The following is a 19,597-nucleotide window of genomic DNA, read 5'->3' as shown; positions in this document are numbered from 1 at the left end:
GGTGTCAGCTCACCACTGGTTGGGAAAACCTCTCTGCCTTTCTACTCATCTGGAATAAATCTTTAGCTAGGGTTTAAGAGGTGAGGTCAGAGCAGCTGCACACTCACGTAAAGATTCAACTCCACAGTCTGCTGGTGAGGCTAAACAGCTGAGAGAGGAAGGGAACGCCATGTTACTGAAGGCAAGTTCGTGTGCCTGCCGCACCATGAGGCTAAACAAATGTTGGAGTTTGGTTCTGCAATAAATCTTTCTCTGCTCCAAGCAAGGAGGACGACAGGGTGGCTCAAGCCCAAGGAGATCCCGAACTCCCTGAAGGGTTTCAGTAAAGCATATTTAAAGGCCAGGTGAGGGAGGGAGTTGCAGGGTACACGATCTGCTCATGCACAGTTCTCTGGTTGATGCTGAGGGAACAAGGTGGTCAAAACTATCAAACCCTAGGCGCCAGAAGGTCTGGAGGCCAAGTGCTCTCGATCGTCAAGTAACTTCTTCCCATTGGTGGTGGCTTTTAGCATCTGAAACTCAGGAAATATACTTGAGATACTATTATCTGGGTCCTTCAGAGGAGCTACAGCAGAGGATATAGGGGAGGGGTTTGACCCTGGAAGGCTCCACAGGGTCCTGCTCGGTTACAACCAGGTGGCTCCTGCTTGCTTTAAAATTAGACCACTGAGGGCAAGAAAGAGGCAGATTTCAGTCACTTGGTAAACCGAAAGCAAACTTCTTTATTGTACACAGTACAGAATATAACGCAGCTTGGCAGGATGCATACGGCCCTGCGCAGGGGAAAGTATTTCAAATCAACTGGCAGGTTAAAGCCTTTCTGCACTGTAGACTTTCCACGCTCTGGAAAAAAGCCAAAACAAAATAAAAAACCCAAAACCATCAGGGAGGTGCGTGGGTCTGATGGGAATGCAACGGTGATGCCGCCAGCCTCTGTCCTGTGACAGCACAGGCCACGTGGCCTCAGCGGGGGAGGGGAGCTCAGGCTACAGAGGAGTCTCTTGTACTTGCTAAGACAGCAGAAATCCATCCAAAAAACCCAACAGAACCCGAACCCGGATAAGTAAAGAAAAGAAAAACAAATCCTATACAGCATTTACAACAAATAAATCTCTAGCCAGCAGGGGGTAAAATATGCATCTATGTATAGACTATGTGTAGGTTAGAAAGCTATAAATACGGTTTGGAAAGAGTCCTTTGATTAGAATACAGTGCTAATCAAGGCCCAAGCTAAAGGTTCAATACCTTTGTGGGCTAATTAGCTTCCAAGAGAGGAAAATTTTGTTTCCATAGCTATAAAATGCACCCCTTATCTCTGTGACCCTCTTCACAAATGTGATCCTGGTCACCAGGGGGACTGTTTGAGACTACAGAGCGTTCCATCAACAGAAAAGCATTTCAAAGCACGAGTCCTACCCTCACCTGTTCAGCACTGTCCTTCGAGTATGAAGAATAGCACAGTAATTCTTTATGTACTGAGTGTTAAGGGAAGCCCAGAACTCTCAGCAGAGCAGGCAGCAAGGTGCTACCACTTTCTAGTATCTTTTCCTCTACTTTGAGCTTAACTTTCATGTAGCTTTAGCCATGTTGTTTAAAACTCTTCCAATATAACAGCAATCAGAAAAAAACTTTTTAAAAAAAATGGCAGGAAACTAAGATGCTAGTACTGTTTTACCTGTCAGTGTCCCATGTTTAAGTCTCAAACCCTATTGAATCATATGCAGGGTTTAAAGTCTGAGAATTAAAGAAAAAGGAAAACAAAAACTGAAATGGAAGTTGTCATCAGTCATACCCAGAGAAGAATCCCTAGGGTTTCCACCAGGTGACCAGGTTTCAAATGGACATGATGTGTATTATGTACATATGCTTCCCAGAGAGGGCATGTGAGGGAACATGGGGGACTATACACATAGAATCTAAATGGTGTGTCCAGGCTACCCTGCACACCTCAAAAATGTACAACTCAGGTGCAAATGTTCCATCAGGCTGTCTGGTGCAGAAAGCACAAAGCAGGCAATAAAGAGGGCTTGCACTTGGCTAAGGGGGCGCCCCCAGCAAAGCCCCTTTCAAGCTGCAGCGTCTTCATAAGTCGGCACTGCCCTGTTTAAAGGATGCAGTGTAGAGTTACCAAAAGGTTTTTTGCTTTAAATACCAAAACTACAAAAATCAGTTTATAAACTGTTTTTTCCAAAACAACCACCAAAACAAAACAATCCCCCGAATCAAAGCAAAACAAAAATACTGTCAAAAGTGTTAATTACCCTGCTCCTAAAATTAAAGCCATCCACACACAGCCATATGACTGGGAAGAGAAAGGGAGCTTGCTCTGTTTGGTGACCACGTGGCCAGAAGGTTCCCAAGAGTAGCAATGGTTTGAGAACCACAGAGTGGGTAACAGCTGTTCATACTCTTCCCCCTTTTTTCCTAGACCAAGGGGAACCGTTTCAGATTGAGCTCGAAGAGCTCTCTGAATTTTGATTTGTAACCCTTCATGGTTTGAGCCTCCCCAGCTTAGCCTATCTCTTGTTCTATGGATTTGAGATTTTTCAATAAATTGTGCAAATCGGAGCCCTTCTAGGTAAAGTCATTTAGTAGTCTGTGATCCATGCAGATTGTCTCACACTCTGTCCTGGCTTGTGGGTATCACCCTGAACAAGGTATTGCTTTGCTGTATTGTCCATGGGAAGGAGGCTCCATTTCAATCTCCTCCCAGAAACCTTGTCAGGATCAGAGCTGAGGCACCAGCCTTTTGGTGGTTTTTCTGCCTCTCCCTGTTCCCACTCCTCAGCCAAGGTACCTGTCTTGAAGGGTGCCAATCCGGAGACAGCTTGGGTGCTCCAGATAATAGTCAAAGGGCAAGCTTTAGGAACAGCCAAAAACACAAACAAAACCACTGCCCTCGTTTGCCTGAATGGGAACTGCTAGCTCTAGGGTTGGCCGCTCAGCCGCTCAGAAACTTAGTAAGCAAAGCCTTCGGCATAGGGGAGGCTGCTGCAGCGGTCCACGTCCAGGAGGTAAGCTGGGTTGTCTTCAAAGTGGGTCAGTGGCAGGGTATCCTCCTCGCTGAGGTGGCACTCGGACTCTGCTTTCAGGAACGGACGCTGGTTGTCAGGGAAGGCCATGGAGAAAAGCGCATCAGGGTCACAGACAAACTTGTAGACATACCGCTCCCCAGCCACCTGAGAGAGAAAACACACCTCAGCAGAAGGCTCACCGGGCCACCTGAGAGAGCACACACCTTACAGGGCCCAGTTGGAACAGGGAGGGGCCGGGGCACCAAGGGAGGAAAAATGAGATATCTGTAAGTCATCAAGCTCTCGGGAAGCCTCAAAAGCGGCTCAGTGGTAGCTGATTATCCAAATCACTCAGATTTATTTTGATAAGTCGTGGGGACCTGCCAAGTGTTTTGTTGACACCACAGCTCAGCAGCTGAAAAAAAATCTGCATTTCAAAGTTATACTAGAAAGGTTCTTCTAACAGAAAATCCTCACTGTGCTATACTCGCAGCTTAGAATGGTTACGCTGAGGCTGGTGCCTGGTGTTACAAGAAGGCACAAGGATTGTACAGGAATTGGACCATGTGTTTGGTTACCTCCAAAGCTGACAGTCTTCACAGCACAGCTTTGTTAGTTTGAGGGGCCAGGAATTCAATCAGAGCTATGTGGAAATTTCAAGTTTGTTCCAAAGCCAAACAGAATTGCTTTTTGGCTTACCTGCAGTTTTAAATTCCTCATTCCATGGTTCTGCTAGACTGAAAAAACTGATAACTACCTTTGTGTGGGTTTTATGCATTATATTACTAGAACTGAATGGTCTTGATCATTCAGAAGCTTCACAGAGTTGATGAGCCATCTAGGTCGATGGGGTCACCCCTTGTCTGCTGGGTGTTTTAGCATCAGCACAAGGGGACACAGATCACTGGAAATCAAACCCAAGAATCGGTTTCACTCAGGTAACACAAAGGGGCAAGGGAAAGCAGCTAAAACACTGACATTTTAGACTCAAATTCAAAATCTTGAGTTTAATCCTGCCCTTCAGTCATTCTGCTGTGATTCTAAAATCTTTTAGTTGCAGAAATATGGGTTTGTTTTCGGTCTTGGATTTAAAAAGTATGTTGCTATGCAGCAGGTTATAGAGGTAACAGCACAATTATCCAAATATGCCTTAAACATGACTTTATGGGGACTACGTCTAGTCAGAGTGTGGGCATCTGCACCACCGTTCCTCGGAATTCAAACACCAGGAATCAGGGGCTGTGTGTGTGTGAAACTGGACGATCAGCAACTTCACCAGTAAGCTAAGTCTTAAGGATGGATGTATATAATCAAGTCACCCCTATTCATTTTTTTTCAAAGCCAGTTTTATGTTAAATCTCTGGTTCCCCACCCCAAGCCTGAGTTCATGAAGTGGAGGAGCAAGGCAGGAAGACATAGTGGAAATACTAGATCAGAAGCTAGGAGGGGATGGCTTCCAGTCCTGGTTCAGTGCCTCACAAGTCTTAACCTCTATGAACCTCAATTTCTCTTTCAAAAACTGGACGGTAGGGACTACAGCTTTCCTAAGTCCCTCCCCACACTGACATGCTACCACTCCTTCTACTTAGTTCTCATTTACTCATGAGGCATATAATAAGCGTTACAATGATCCCTTACATTGGCTAGCACATTACTGTTTCTAAAACATTTTCACATATATTACCCTTTGAGATTAGAGATTACGATCGACATTTTTATTGGAAATGTTAGGCTGACTTTCTCTAAAAAATAAATAAGTGGGAGTGTTAGGATCTGAACCCACTCAAGCCTCATTCCTGTGCCTTCCTGTTTTGTTCTCAGAGTTTTCCTCTACCTCCTTAGAAAACCTAGGAACTAGTCATAGGGACAACTCACTGCCATCCGTTCAAGTTAACTGGTTACATTCCCTCGGATATGGAGCTGGGAACAGCAAAGGAATGACAGCCCTCCTTCCTGAATTTAGGATTCCACCTGATAATGTTAACACTGACAGGGGAGAGTGGTTGTATGAAGTTTCGGGGGGAAGTGACTGGTAATGGGTTCAGGGTTTCTTTTTTGGGGTGAAAAATTCTAAAGTGGTAGTGGCTGTACTATTGTCAACATATTAAAAACCACTGAATTGTACTCTTAAAAAAAAAAAGTGGAGGGAGGTACGGTGGAGTGACCACCTGTCCTAGGGTATCTATTAACTCTGCCAGCACTGAAACCAAACCCTCAGTTCTGCCCCCGAGGAGCTGACACTCCTGTGGCAGATACTGACAAGTAATGTAGTGATTTACAATACCAGAGAGGAGGGGGGTGATGGAGACGCACACAGGTGCTCTCAGAAGCAGAGAAAGGGACCGTAAAGTAACTCAGCCTGAGAACTTCAAATTCTTGGAGTGAAAAGGTGATTACTGAGAAAACAAGCAGAGGCTGGCCAGGTAATGAAGGCATTAGGAATGTTCTTAAGTAGGATGATAGTCTAATAAGGTTTTCATTTTACAGTATGCTTGACAACTTGAATGTGACTTGTATTCTTTGGTCAACAGATACTATATTAAGAGAAAGATGGCTATGCCAGTGAAAGCAGCCAAGTACAAGTTGGTAAAGGGGGGTTAGATGGTGCTCAGACTGGGAACAGCCTGTATGAAGCACTAAAAAGTCTGGATTTTATCCAGAAGACCATCCATGAACAGCTGTTTTAATAAGGTGATGAGAGGAATATGGGGCCACATTACCACCTGCCTATGAGAAAGATAAACCTGGCTTTAACGTAGACAAATTCTCCGCAACAATGACCCAGATATCTCTGCCAAATGCATCTTGGCTACTACCATGTAGATGGCCTAAATGTATAAATGCTAGAATCTGGGTAACAGTTACAGCATAAAATCTGGTGGCTAAGAAAAATCAAGGATTTGCCACTCTCAGCTCCTGCCTACCCACAGCATTTCAAACCTGTGGTCCTTTACCACTTATCAGTGAGGACTTGGTATTGGCTTCCTCAAAACACGCTTTATCCTTTATTCTGCAACCTGCTACCAGGTGATTCTGCTGCCATTTTACAAACCTTGGATTTAACTTGTTCCAGTTTCTGAGAAAGAGAAATGAGACCTTCTTACTTCTCTAATACTTAAGAGTATTAAACCAACATATTTGGAGGTCTTGGCGTTTTAATAACTAAAGACTTCAACTAAGCTCTCATGGGAGCAGAGACTTTCAAGTTGATTCCCTCACTTGTTCCTTTATGGGTATAATGGTTGTCCTAAGTGTCTGGAGTTTTCATGAGGAGAGGCAGTATAAGGAAAGAAGAGGAGCCTAATTTTCCTACAGTGTGTTCCACACATAATCCCTGGTTTTCACGTACCCAAGATCATTAAAGGTGCTCTTTATCTCATTTCACTCTTACGTTGGTTTTTCCAAGATTTTCCTACCACAGAATCACTCACGAGGCTAACATTTTCTCCCAGCCGCCATGATACCCGTCTCACTACAGAGGCCCTGAACACATCTCAGACTGGTCTGTGTCTCAGGACTGCTCACCTTCTGCATGATGCCCTTTTCATAGTAATAGCGTAGGGATCGGCTGAGCTTGTCATAGTTCATGGCCGGCCGGTTCTTCTGGATGCCCCAACGCCGAGCAACCTGAAGAGACAGGAAAGTAATGGAAACTCGCTCCCTGGGCCTAGTGGTTTTTCTCCCAATCCCAAGAGAGCCAGTTCTACAACCCGACTGCTTTGGTCAGTGATCCGTTTCTCTAATCTGGAAGGAAAAGCATTTAATTCCCTCAAGACCAAACATTCAACCAAGGTGATGATTCAGTCACAATGCTAAGAAGTGAGACCTAGCGGTGGAAGAATCCTAGCACTTTAAGATAAGAGAGGGCTTGGCTGGTGTCCCAGAGGAAGCAGGCTCTCCACGGTTTCTCCACATATGAATTATTGACCAATACCCATAGACCATTAACATGTTGCCATTAAGTGCTATGGTTTCTGTAGCAGTCAATAAGGAATAATTAGAGTGGTCATTCCTGAAACATTAGAAACACACTAGTGAGTTGCTAATGGGGCCAGCAGAGCAAAAGTTCAATTCTAATAAGATTGGAGAGGGGCTGGGAGATGTTTACTTATTGCAGCTCATGGAGTAAAGGAGAATCAGATCATTTCAGCCTGCTGCCATCCAATCCCCTGCTCCCAGCAGACCTGCAGAATGGACATTAAAACACGTAGCACCATTATCTACTTAATGAAAAATTAACAAGGCTTCCCAAACAGTTCTGCAATGCATTATATCTAACCCAGTCCACCTGAGGTGCAGTGTTGGGCGATCTAATTGGAGCTTTGGGTAAAGAAGCCTTACAGCAAGAAGACTCCCTAGTAGAGTTCAGCAGGACAGCCATGCAATCTCCGTCCAAGCACCCCAACAGCCCGAATCCTACTGAAAAGGGTGACTGTCGTTTGGTAATTTTCGTTTGTATTATCTTGGATTTTATTTAGTTTTTGTGACTCACTTGTAAGTTTTTGGCTTGTGGTTACCCTTTTTTGTAAGTCTATTAAAAGGATGACTGTCAAGGCAGGAGAATTACCCCCGAAATCTGAGATCTTCAAGTGTATGCAAACCAGGGGTCATGCTTTGAACATTTCAGGTCAGTCTCGGAAACTTAAAAACCAAAATAACTATTCCTTTGGCCTTAAAAAAAAACAAAACAAAACAAAACAAAACACCACCAGATGTTAAACGTGGAAATGAGAAGTAGGGAGACTGCAAGTGGAAAAGTAGATCATAAAATCACATTTCACTTAAAGTACTTTTAAGAAGTATTCAGGGCAGAATGAGAGCAACATCTTCCAAATTCAGGATTTTAAGGTGACCTTTAATAAACACCAGAAATGATCTGATAGATGAGGAATGCATCTGTCCTAATTATTACAGTAATTCGACAGCCATGATTCCACTCTGCCTTGCAAGAAACTGAAAGTGAAACGTCCGTTCATTTGCTCCGTGCCCCCATGGCACACACAATGTCCCTGGCCCTCCTCCTTTCTCCATATTGCATCCATTCAACTCTTTGAAATGGCCCCAAAGGCAATATTAACCAAAAATACTTTCCCCTGGTTAGAGAAGAAACATTTTAAACAAATAGAAATAGTGGTAAGAAAACCTGCTAAATCAATACATGTCCTTTTACCCTGCTCAAAAGAACTGACACTCTGAAACTGTACTTGAACTGCGATCAGCCATAAGTGATGCAGGGATCCTAAAAAGCCCCACCTCATCATTTTACTATATTCAGTGGTGGAATATGCTTCAACTTCAGCCTTGACCTCTGCTGTCACTTGCATATGCAGTAGCTTACTGGAGAGGGGTTTTACATATGCACAGACTTCAAAGCAGCTCTGGTAGCCATAGTGACTGACTCATCCTCTTGGGCCAGGGCCCTGTGATTTGGTAGCCCTCACCAGGACTGCTCCTTTTGCAATAATCATGATGCGGCACAACTGCAGAGCAGCTGGGAATTAGGGCTGCCCCGTTTCTGGGGGAAGGGGAGCAGGCACTAGCTGGCTACTAGCTCTTTCATCTTTTACATTCATTACGTTGATAGCAGGCATCTTGAGGATGGAGGCCGAAAGAGTTTAAAAAAAAAAACAACCTTGCGTATTTCTTCCTTAAGAGAGCAGCCACAGCACAGGGAGTGGCTCTTTCTAGCAGCCTGTCCTTTTAAACTTCCCCATGCCATCAGTTATCTGCCACATGTTCAACAAACAACCCTACCCCCCAAAATATTCATTAATGCAGATTCACAGTTAAAATGGCTCCAGATTAAAGCCGAGTCAGTCATAATTGAGAGGGTGCTAAGCTGGATGCCTATCAAAAGACATTTGATTAGGGGGCCTGCCAAAACGCAGTTCTAAAACCACAATTTCCATGCACAGTGTAATGGATATTATGGATAATTACCCAGAGTGCACTACTCAGCCACACAGCTGCCTACAATTACGTCCCCAACAGCTTCCTCCTCCGCTTCACCCCTCACGCTCCCCCCGCGACAACTTAGAGCTTCTTCCAGGAGTTGGTATCTTCCTGACATCAACAAGGAGGGCCGACAGAGTTACACAAGGAGTAGAGAGGGGAAAAAACTCAAAGGCTGCCTGTCCCGAGGCTGAAGTGCACACGTGGAAGGAGCTGACCCTGGGTTAAGAGAACAGAACATGCCAAGTTCAGGGAGTGCTCAGGGATTTGAAGGTGCGATGGAAAGAAGTACTTTCTGAAGAAACAAAGCTGTCCAATCAGCTGAGGGAGGCTCAGGGCTGCCACAGGCCTCTCACGTGACTTGGCCGCTTGGCATTTATGAGCACTCTGGGTTAGTATCTCTTTCTTTATTAAGTAAGAAAGCCGAGGCCCTCTGCCATCTGTTCATCACTTTCTTTACCACTGGTAGGAGAGCAGAAGATTTAATAACAGCTTTACAAAGGGTCATAACCAGGTCTACCTGCAGCTGTACAGCCTGTGCTCGGGCCCGAGGCACCGGCAATAAAGTCATAAAAGCTCCTGTTTGTGAAATGAGATCAATCAATAAGGGCTGCCCACAAGACAGACTTTCAAAAAGCCTCAGTGAGTCTGGGCGACGTGCTCTCCTCAAGCCTCACATAAACCAGGCCATGTTGTGAGGAAAAGAACGTGGAGCGGATGGCTCTCCAGTGTGGCTGGAAGCCCAAACCACGGCTTCGCTTCTCCATGACTGAGCCAAAAAGAAACCCTTTGAAAAGCACGGCAGAACTGAACTCTGGCTCTGAAGGCAGATCGAGTCTTAACAGACCCTGTTTACAGTGAGATTTTGACACGTTTCCATCTTCATGCATGACAAGAGGCAGGGAACACCATACGTATATCTGCCTTTACTGAAGCCTTCCTCTCTCGCCTACCAGTCAGGATTCTTCCTAAGTTTCCAGTCCATACATTTTCCTTTTATCATCTTAATTTTCAGGCCATGTTCTTGTAGATCAGGTGACAGCTTGTTACCTCCTGCTGTTCACCCTGGTGCCCACCTCTCTCCCCTTGTGTGCTAAAGAGAGCCCTGGAACTGATCAACCAACATCTGCAACTGCAGTTCCTGCTCAAACGCCTTCCAAGAGCAGTGTTCTCAGTTCAGTCACACCCAACCCCAAGGCCCCTTTTACTCTGATGGCTTACTATATAACGCCACCAAAAGAAGCATATGTCAGATCTTCAGGGACGTTATTTCTCCATTCATAATCTCCCTAAATTCTAAATCAAATAGAAATGAAAAATCAACCCCTTTGAAATATGCCAAACTCATTTAAATAAGAGCCTGATTTAACTTACTCTGTTATGTGATATTCAGGAAAGGGGTTTCATGATGTGTCTTCATGTAGCCTGATACAGGCTATGCCATATGAGGGCCAACACCAAAACAAGCTGGTATCACTGAAGGAACCCTTAACAAAAGACTTTCAGTTTTGGTGGGGGGAGGTAATCAGGTTTATTTTTTAGAGGAGGTACTGGGGAGTTGAACCCAGGACCTCATGCATGCTAAGCATGTGCTCACACTTAAGCTATACCCTCCCCCATGACAAAGATTTTCTAAGAGAGAACAGACCCTATTTGACTGTGAGTCTTCATGGCCTCACTGCAGAAGTATTAATAATGCTTTTTATAAAACTCTCCAGTGGAGATCTCTGCCTGTCCGTGAAATGTAGATTATCCTACTAATAGAAAAAAAACTGCCAAGCCCACTGGCCAGGTCAGAACCTGAACAAGAAAGAGCACATTTAACACAGTAAAAAGACTCAATGGAGAACTAAACAGGAACAAATGTCATCAACAAATCAAGTCAACTGAGCCCAGCATCCAGCGCTTACCTCCTCGGGTTCTATCAGCTTGAACTCCATGCCTCTGCCTGTCCAGGCAATGAAGTGGGCATTGGCTGGGTCGTCAAGCAGGGTAACGAGGAATTGCCACAGCTGAAGGGAACCTCGCCTCTGGTAAGGGGGTCCCTCCCGATACATGGTGGGTTCCTGTTTGACTTTGCCTGTTTGGGCCAAAGATATATATGCAGTACTTTAGTCTTGGGTTTTTCAGGTGATTTGGGTAAACGCCAATTTGGCATTAATAAGACTGACTAAGGTGCTTTGATGTCTCGAACCCTCCAGCTTAGCAACAAACTGGATGAGGGGGCTACTTACCTTCCAATCTCTCAGGAACAACACAAGTGTCATCAAAGTACAACCGGGGATCTTTTTCATATGGAAAACCTGAAGGAGAATTTAAAAAGAAAGACCACGTTGCTTAACAAACTCTATCTGTGGTCTATGAAAACTCTGGATTTAAGGACTAACACAGGATTCTACCGGTTCAGGTCCTAAGCCCTGTGAATGCTGTATCTATGACAGACGGAATTTTGGGGACTTCAAAAGGACTTAGGCATTCGTGTTCTGATGTATCACCCGCACTTGAGTCAGTGGCATCAATTCCCGCTGTTAGAGCGAAGACTGCAGGGAAGCCCTGAGTCACCGGTACGTTCCTTCACATCTTGCTTAAGAGGTCTGCATGGATCAGTGTTGCTGTGACTAAGCCTTTGTATCTGAAAAGACATCTCATCTATTTCAGTTGGCCTCCCTGGGTGGGATTTGGTTGATCTATACATAGTCTCACCACTTTCCTTTTAGCTAATATTAATTTCAACCGTTCTTACAGCTTGTCCAGGCTGCCCACACACCTCATTCAATTATGAAAGAGCTTAGAGGGTAGAAAATGATGCCAAAATGAGTAAAGACTTGGGCCTGTGGAGGACTGTGACAAGCAATAATCTTAAAGGCAAGGTGGAGGGTATTATCACCTCTAGACGCTGTGGAAGGGACCTGAAGAGATTTCCTGGCAATAAAGCTGATTCATGTATAGATAACAAATCAGAAAGAGGAACTGACTGGTCTAACAACAGATGTAAGTGGGAATGAAAGGAAGGTAGGGCAAAAAGTTGAAGGGGTCAAGGAAAAAGAAGGAGGGCCTGGCATTCTGCACCCATTTGCCCTTAATATGTATTCAACGCTGACCACCAGGCACCCTGACAAGATCAGCGGCTCAAACCAAAGCCAGTGAGTAGTCAGGCGTGATGAGACCACCTCTGCCTGTGGCCCAGCCTGTTTCAGGGATGTCCTCTCCTTTCCTCGCACACTTCTCAGGAGGAAGCACCAGGAGCTCCTGCCGGCTCAGCAGTGTTCCCTGTGCTCTGTTCTCTGATTCATCTGGCTTGTGGTCCAGGCACGTGAGTGTTGGGTATGCGGTGGGGGCAGGCAGGGGAGGCCACTCTGCTGTGAAGGGCTAGCATTAGATTTTGAGAGGGATTCGGGCTATGACTTAAAAAACCCATGGGAAAAGGCACCGAGAAATCTGTTCCTTTTTTCCTTTACAATCAGCCCAGATCAAGTTCTTGGCAGGAGGAGCACTACTTTTAAGAGGCCTGGGGTTGGGAAAACACTGCCCAACTTGGAGGAAACAAATTGTTTTAAGGTTTGGTATTACTCACTTTTGTTTCCTCAGCCCCAAGCATTATTTGTTTGCTTAACTACATCAAAGGAGGTATATTTTATTACTTAATCCAGTATTTATGCCAGGCACTGTGCTAGAAGGGGGTAGATGGGGAGAAGAATACAGACTCAATGCTTGCTCTCAGGGAGCCTATATCCTAACTGGTGGAGGCAGACAACAACGTAGGAAAAGAAAGAAATGAGACGTAGTGTGGAACAGTAAAGAGTGTGGACCTTGGAGCCAGATGGACTTAGATTAACTGTGACCTTGAACAAGTTAATCTCTCTATGCTCCAGTTTACTCATCTGAAGACTGGGGAAGATAACTCCTACCTTATAGAGTTGCTGGGAGAGTTTAATGAGTTGATATATATTCTGTTCCACTGAACTACTTATCTTTGCAACAGAGCTGGGAATAGCTCCTGCTACGTAAGTGTGCAATACATGATAGTTAAAAAAAAAAGTAAGATAGTACTTATCACGATGTGCACTTACTATGAAGATAAAGCTCTCACATTATCCAATTCTGTCATGTATTCTAAATTCCTTGAGGATAAGGACCATATCCTGAAAATCTTAGCATCTTCATAGCACCTGGTACATAAGTGCTCAATAAATATTTGAATAAATATGAGGGAATCTATAGTCTTTGTTTAAAAAAAAAAGGGTTTAAGAATGCAACACTAAGTTACAGATTCAGGGACTCCCTATAATCTTCCAGTTTGGTACTAGGAAGCTGACTTGTGTGACAAACTGTTAAACTTCATATTAGCAACAAGAATTACATAATCCATCAAACTTCATGCTTTTTAGCTTGGCTGCCAGGAAGCTATGAATTTCTTGACTTTCCACATGGATTTTGATACTCCAGTGACATTTTAATGGCTTTATTATAAAATCACAGGTAAACTACAAAGTTTTTACATGCCTATCAAACCTGCCATGTTATTTTTGGAGCTTTTCTTCCTCTGAGGTAAGGATAATACCTTCACAGTATATAAGGGAAAAAAATGTAAACCTAGATTAAATTCTAGGTCTGGTTTTCAAATTAATCAGATGAAAGTCCTGCCCATGAGAGTCATTTTGGTGTATTCTGTGGTTTCTAGTCACTGCCACATGTATTTCTCTAAAACATCTGGAAGATGCTGTTGGTTTAAGTGAAATTTAAGTCAGTTGAATTTGCACAGCAGTTACATCAGTTGTGGCCACAACCATCTAATCACTCAAAGGTGGCAGGAAGGAAGAACCTGTTTGAGGGGCAAAGTCGAAATGAAAGATTGAACATAGTATGCAAAGATTCCAGGTGAACGCTAAGGCAGGATGGCTATCTTAGAAATCACAGATGCCAATCAGAAACACTTGTCTCACTAACTGTTTCACGGGCATCTGTAGTCAAGCCTGTTTAAGAAAGAGAAAAACCATGTCAGGGTAATTTAGGGCAATTAAGAATGCAGATCGCTTTGAAACTAACTTTTTCGATGTGTGTGGGGTCAGGGGAAGGAACGGGAAAGAGAAGGGGGGGGGAAACACACAAGCTTGCCAGATACTGTGTGTAGTAAGCAGCCCCAATGTCTTACTAAAAATATTTCCTTTAAGAGCATGCTCCTTGCTAAATGTTGTAATTATGCAAAATGTTTTACTCCCTCCTAGTCTGCCCACTGCAGACATCGATTACTGCTGTAGAAACATTTGGGAACCTGGAAGAGAGCCCCACACAGCTGTGCCGATCATAGTCAGAGGTCCACTAGACAACCCTTCCTTCCCAGGGCTGGGCGCTCACTCAGAATATCCCTGGGTGCCTGTGGCAGCCAGGCTGTGTCTCCCCTCTAAGTCAGCAGGAAGCAGCTACTTACAGAAACCACTGTTGGGAACCAGTCACTCACAGCAACTAGCCAGTTCTTCCCAGTGCAATCTTAACCAGCTCTTTCAACCTTCCTCTAAAACTCTGGAGAACAGTGGTCGTCACCCTTGGACTCGTACTAGAATCACCTGGGAGCTTTAAACTACTGACGCCTGGGTCCCACCCCAGAATTTCTGATCTACTTGCTCTGGGTGATGCCTGGACACAAGCTTTAAAAGCTCCGCAGGTGATCCTAACGTGCAGCCAAAGCTGAGACTCAAAACTCTGTAGTAGTTCTCAAATGCGAGTGTGCATCAGGATGGCCCAAAAGGCTCATTAGAACAGAGTGCTGCCCCCCGCCCCCCCTGGAGTCTCTGATTCAGTAGATTTGGGGTGGGTCCTGAGAATTTGCATTTCTAACAAGTCCCAGATGAAGCTGATGTCACGAGTTGGGACCATGCTGCTCTGGGTATTTACAGACAGATGCATAGGACAGGAAACAAGAGCTACTTCTGGGGGATCTGTTCTAGGAAAGAAATCCTTTCCTGTTTCAATGTTCAGAAGAGATGTCCTGAAGGTTCCATCTCAAGCTGTGACATAGTTCCTAAGTTCCAGTTTATCTACAGCAGTATAACTTCCTTGTATGGAAATGTGGAAACCAGTTGATTCAGCTATTATTTCTTAAAAGTTAAGGTCATTACTACTGACACTGATGGCAGCCCTCACAGGTCAGGTGTGTGCCTCAAACCCTGTGTGCAAGGTAACTGCAGATCACAGTCAATGAGCTCTCATGTTCATGAGCCAAGGAAGGTTTAAACCATGATCTCAAAATCTTAGCCTGGTAACTTAGCAATTTTAAGCTTCCTTGAATATTATTTTTTTAAAAAGCTACTTACCCTCATGGCTGCTGGAGAAATAGCCCCCTCTCATGTAGGACGACTGGCAGTTAGGCACTTCTGAAAGAGACAGGTGTACACACTCCTGTCAATAGTTACTGCAGCTGAATCAGCACATCGGTCCAACCGCAGCTCTGCAGTAAAGCCCCTAACCCTCTTCTGATCTAAGGTCATGTCTTTTTGGTCTTGTCCTCTGAAAGAGGTATCATGCCAATAAGTATCATGGGAAGCACTGTAACCCGCCATCTGAAAGGACTCTTGACTTGCAAGCAAGAGAACTGGGAAGGAAAAATGGTATGTCGCTCTCAAAACTTGCTCAATTTAGAAATTAATTAACATCAAATCTGGTGACAGTTAATGATAGAAAAAGAAACTGGCTTTCAAAAAGTCAACGTGGTCTTCTGCCTATACTGACTCAAGGGCTTTGGTTTGGAGGGGCAGGAAGATAACTTTAGATCTTTCCCAGTTTGCAGTCCTTTACTGCTGATGGTTGTATCTAATTCTGCTCCAAGAGGTGAGGGTATTTTTGGGTCAAAGAGATTAGGGGATTTGAAGTCATGAAGCTAAGATGAGGACAGGCAGGAGTGGGGGACTGCAGCTTGGCAAGCACACTTCTGCCATGTTGGAACCGTTAGAATGAAACCCATGTTGAGGTGATCTTTTCTTCAGGCACCATGTTACCAAGGCATCCATAGAGACAGTGAGCTGAGCCCACATGGAATGGGCCTTTACCCCAGGAACATGTCTCAGATCAAAGAATTGCAGATACGGTAATATCTGTTGGGGGTCTTGCTTTAAAGGAGTTGGATGGGCTGAAAAACTCATAGGACCGATTAAAATGTCAATCTCAAAGGAAAAATGTTGCTGGTTATGCCTGCTCCTGAGAAAAAAACACATCAAACCCTTCAGGAGGAATGCCGATGAACATTTTAAGCTGTCAGTACCTACACTTGGTAATTTTTCCATCATAAAGCAACAGATATCTCCCTTCTGCCTACCTCCTAGTCTTTCCATAACCAATTTCTGCCTGAGTTGAGCAATCCCTGTATCATCTCAGAGAAGGCCAAGAGAAAATTCTATATCCTATTCCACTTGCAAAAGCCATTGAGTACATACTGCCCCACCCCTGCCCCAGGGTCTTCAAGAAAAGCACACATGGAAAAGGTTGATAACCTACCCATCACCCTCAAATTCCTTTAGCACCAACTGCAAAAAGGCAAAAATCTTATTTAAAAAAAAAAAAAAAGGAAATGAAGAGGAGGAAAGAGTTTCTAAATGTGCAAGCTGCAAAATTCCAACTCTCCATTCCCCTAATGATCTCACTGAATAAGCCTGGCCTGTAAGATATGTAGTCAGCAAATGAGTGTGTGGGTGGGAGTGGAGAGAACCCCCAAAGATAGTTTAAACTTCTTGATGTGCTTAAGTTTCTGGACAAGAGGTAACCCAAAACCAAACAATAGGTGTTCTAACATGTTATATACTTCTCCCTGTGTGTACCAGCAGCAGCTGAAGGACACAGGAATTTTCCCAGATGGAAGTATTGTAATAGAGCAGGGGATCCTATGAAGTGGCCAACAGGCCAAACTTCTCCATGACGTACCCAGCACCCATACAGCTATGACATATCAGGTCCTTTCTGAGAACACCGCTCATCTCAAGAATAGAAAGAATCCCATCCTACACGTGGACTCACACTGGGGGTTTAATGCATCGTTGTATTCAAAAAAGCCACAAACCTAGAGGTAGGATTAAAACGCAGACATTACATACCCAGTGTCCAGTGACTCTAAGATAACAGGTTTTTAAAAAGGGGGCATCACGGAGACTGGACCTCAGCAATCCACTTTTGAATGCCCACTGCGCCTCCTATCATTTGCATGGCTTTTCTGTTTTGTATCCAATTACACACAAACATGTTTGCTTTACTAGCTCCTAAGTTCTTTGAGGGCAAACTTTGTAAGACTATTCCCCATAGCCCCGCACATTAAAGAGCACATTAAAGATACTCAGTAACAACCAGACAGATAGATGAATGAGAGAATGAAGAAAGGAACAGCATGATTTTTCTGCTTACCTGAATCAACGCAGTAATCCCGGGGCTCCTGCTTGATTCCCAGTGGTGACTGGAACCCATGTGCTGGGGGGCCAGGCATGCCTGGGACCCCATGTTCATAGAGTGGGTCATGGTATTCTTGTTTGAATCCCTGAGGGGGTGGGGGAGCTGCAGGGACAATAGGTTCTGACATTTGCCGGTGGTAATTGGGGCGATTATCTCCAGGAACTCCGGACTGAGGAGGGAAGGGGTGGCAGGGTTCAGACAGTTGTCTCTGAAATCTGCAAGAAGAAAGTAGTTATATTGTTTAAGAATATGATGAATACCAACTATGATTTAGCATTAAAGATTAGAAGTTCAAATTAATGGAATTATTTGCAAAGTATCTTTTTTTGGAGGGGGTAGGTAATTAGGTTTATTTGGAGTTCCTGCAAAGTATTTAATGCTTATTTCTGGACATTTTACCCTCTTCTCAAAATTATATCACACTTCAAACCTTTTGAGTCAGGGACTGGCAAAAAAAAAAAAAAAATCAAAACAATGACATGGTAGCTTATTTTCCATGCATGTTTATTTCATGTACAGTCTGTATAGTTGGGTCAGATTATGTACCTGAATATTTAAAGCCAATTATTTGCAAATATCACTAACATGTTATGTTTGTTCACCGGTTCATTCACTCTCTCACCTGTAGATAGAATTCATTCTTAAAGACTAAAGAGTCTTTAACCAGAAATTAACTAGAAGATGTAGTTTAAAAAAAACTCAAACGTAATAGCATTCAAAAATATAGTATCCCTAGGGATAATCAGGAAATGTATAGGCTATAAAAGAATAAAGTCTTAAAACTGTAAGCAAAAGACCTAATTAAAGAGAAAATATTTAGGACTTCGAAGTCATTCACTCACTGAAAATTACTCTACCGTAATGCCTTTTCAACCTACTTGACAAAATGATTCTAAATTATTTAAAAGATGAAGTAATTTTAAAAATCTATCAGACAAATATTATAAAGCCACAATAATTAAAACAGGAATACAAGGAATGAAAGACAGGTGTCAAAGAAATGGAATGAGAAGTCGCAAACTGTCAAGTATGTTCCAAATGTACTACTTGTTAAGGTTAGCATTTCAAATAAGCAGGAAAAGTAGACCCCTGTTTTATACCACATGCCAAAATAAGTTTCATATACAGATTTCAATGTGAAACCATGGTAGTAAACATACATGAAAACATAATCGGAGTGAGGAAAAGCCTTTCTACGTATACCAAGAGCAGAAATCAAGACAAATATGAATATACCTCCTTGTATAAATTTCTGTAAGTCAACAAAACAAAACAAAACAAAACAAAACTACAAACAAAACCCAAAGAAAAAAACGGGGGGGGGGGGGATCTATAGTAGAAAATACCAGAAGCAAGCCTCCAAATTAAACAAACAGGAAAAGTCTGTAACAGATAGTAATGTTAATACTGCTGACGTAAAGAGCTTTTAAAAATCAAAAGATGGACATGTCAACAGAAAAAATGGGTAGAGAACAGAAATAGGAAAATCACCAAAGAAATCCTTTGGTCATAAACAACATTTAACTTCATTAGTAGTGAAAAAAGTACTAACAGAGAAATAGCTTTTCCTAATTACTTGAAGGATGAACAGGCAGCTAATAAATCTGCACCTGACACACAAAAGCACTGAAGTCATAGATATGATTAGACAAAGCTACAAAGATGGTCACCAAAACAAATGTCTAACAAGGGAACTGCTTAAGTACCTTGTGATACAGCCATTTTCTTGAGTGCAACTATCAAGTATGATGTAATATACAAATATGTAAAAAACTGGAAAGCTATATTTGATACCTATTTTGCAAAAGTATAAAAAGTTCATGTCACAAAATCCTGGAAAAAGCTGCACCTAAATGTTAACATTACTTATCTTTGGGTGGTTATGACTTTAGGTAATTTTTTGGTGCTCATCTATGATTTAATGATATATGTTATTTTATAAGACAGAACAATAAAAGCATTTGTTAATAAGTATAATTAACATCTTATAGCTGTCAAGAAATTCAGATACATGCCGAGTGCACTCTGTGGGAAAGCAATGTAGTAAAAGTGAAAGCCAGAGGTCCTGAAATGATGCCACTACTAGGGAAGTGACAGAGGGCAAGTTTTCTTGGCTTCAGTTTCCTCATCTGTAACATGAGGATAGATTATCCATCAAAATGCTACTGGAATAATGGAATGAAATCATGTCTACAGAGCAG

General features: G+C 43.2%; 1 protein-coding gene across 3 annotated transcripts in view; it reads right to left on the bottom strand.

Annotated features, from left to right (window-relative positions):
• Positions 1–702: 702 nt before the first annotated feature.
• The window catches only part of ETV5 (ETS variant transcription factor 5), a 62,952-nt gene continuing 44,057 nt past the window's right edge, over positions 703–19,597 (bottom strand). For all 3 annotated transcript variants that reach the window (XM_074366581.1, XM_074366575.1, XM_074366578.1), the window contains 6 exons: positions 17,352–17,611; positions 15,278–15,337; positions 11,201–11,269; positions 10,877–11,046; positions 6,540–6,641; positions 703–3,179 (listed from right to left, as the gene is read on the bottom strand). In XM_074366581.1, coding sequence (XP_074222682.1) covers positions 2,958–3,179; positions 6,540–6,641; positions 10,877–11,046; positions 11,201–11,269; positions 15,278–15,337; positions 17,352–17,611 — 883 coding nt within the window. In that variant the 3' untranslated portion in view covers positions 703–2,957. The remainder of the gene's footprint in view (positions 3,180–6,539; positions 6,642–10,876; positions 11,047–11,200; positions 11,270–15,277; positions 15,338–17,351; positions 17,612–19,597) is intronic.

The sequence above is a fragment of the Camelus bactrianus genome, chromosome 1, assembly GCF_048773025.1.
Source record: "Camelus bactrianus isolate YW-2024 breed Bactrian camel chromosome 1, ASM4877302v1, whole genome shotgun sequence".
Taxonomy (NCBI): domain Eukaryota; kingdom Metazoa; phylum Chordata; class Mammalia; order Artiodactyla; family Camelidae; genus Camelus; species Camelus bactrianus.
Note: the sequence above shows the minus strand (reverse complement) of the source record. Positions and strands in the feature narration are given on the sequence as shown.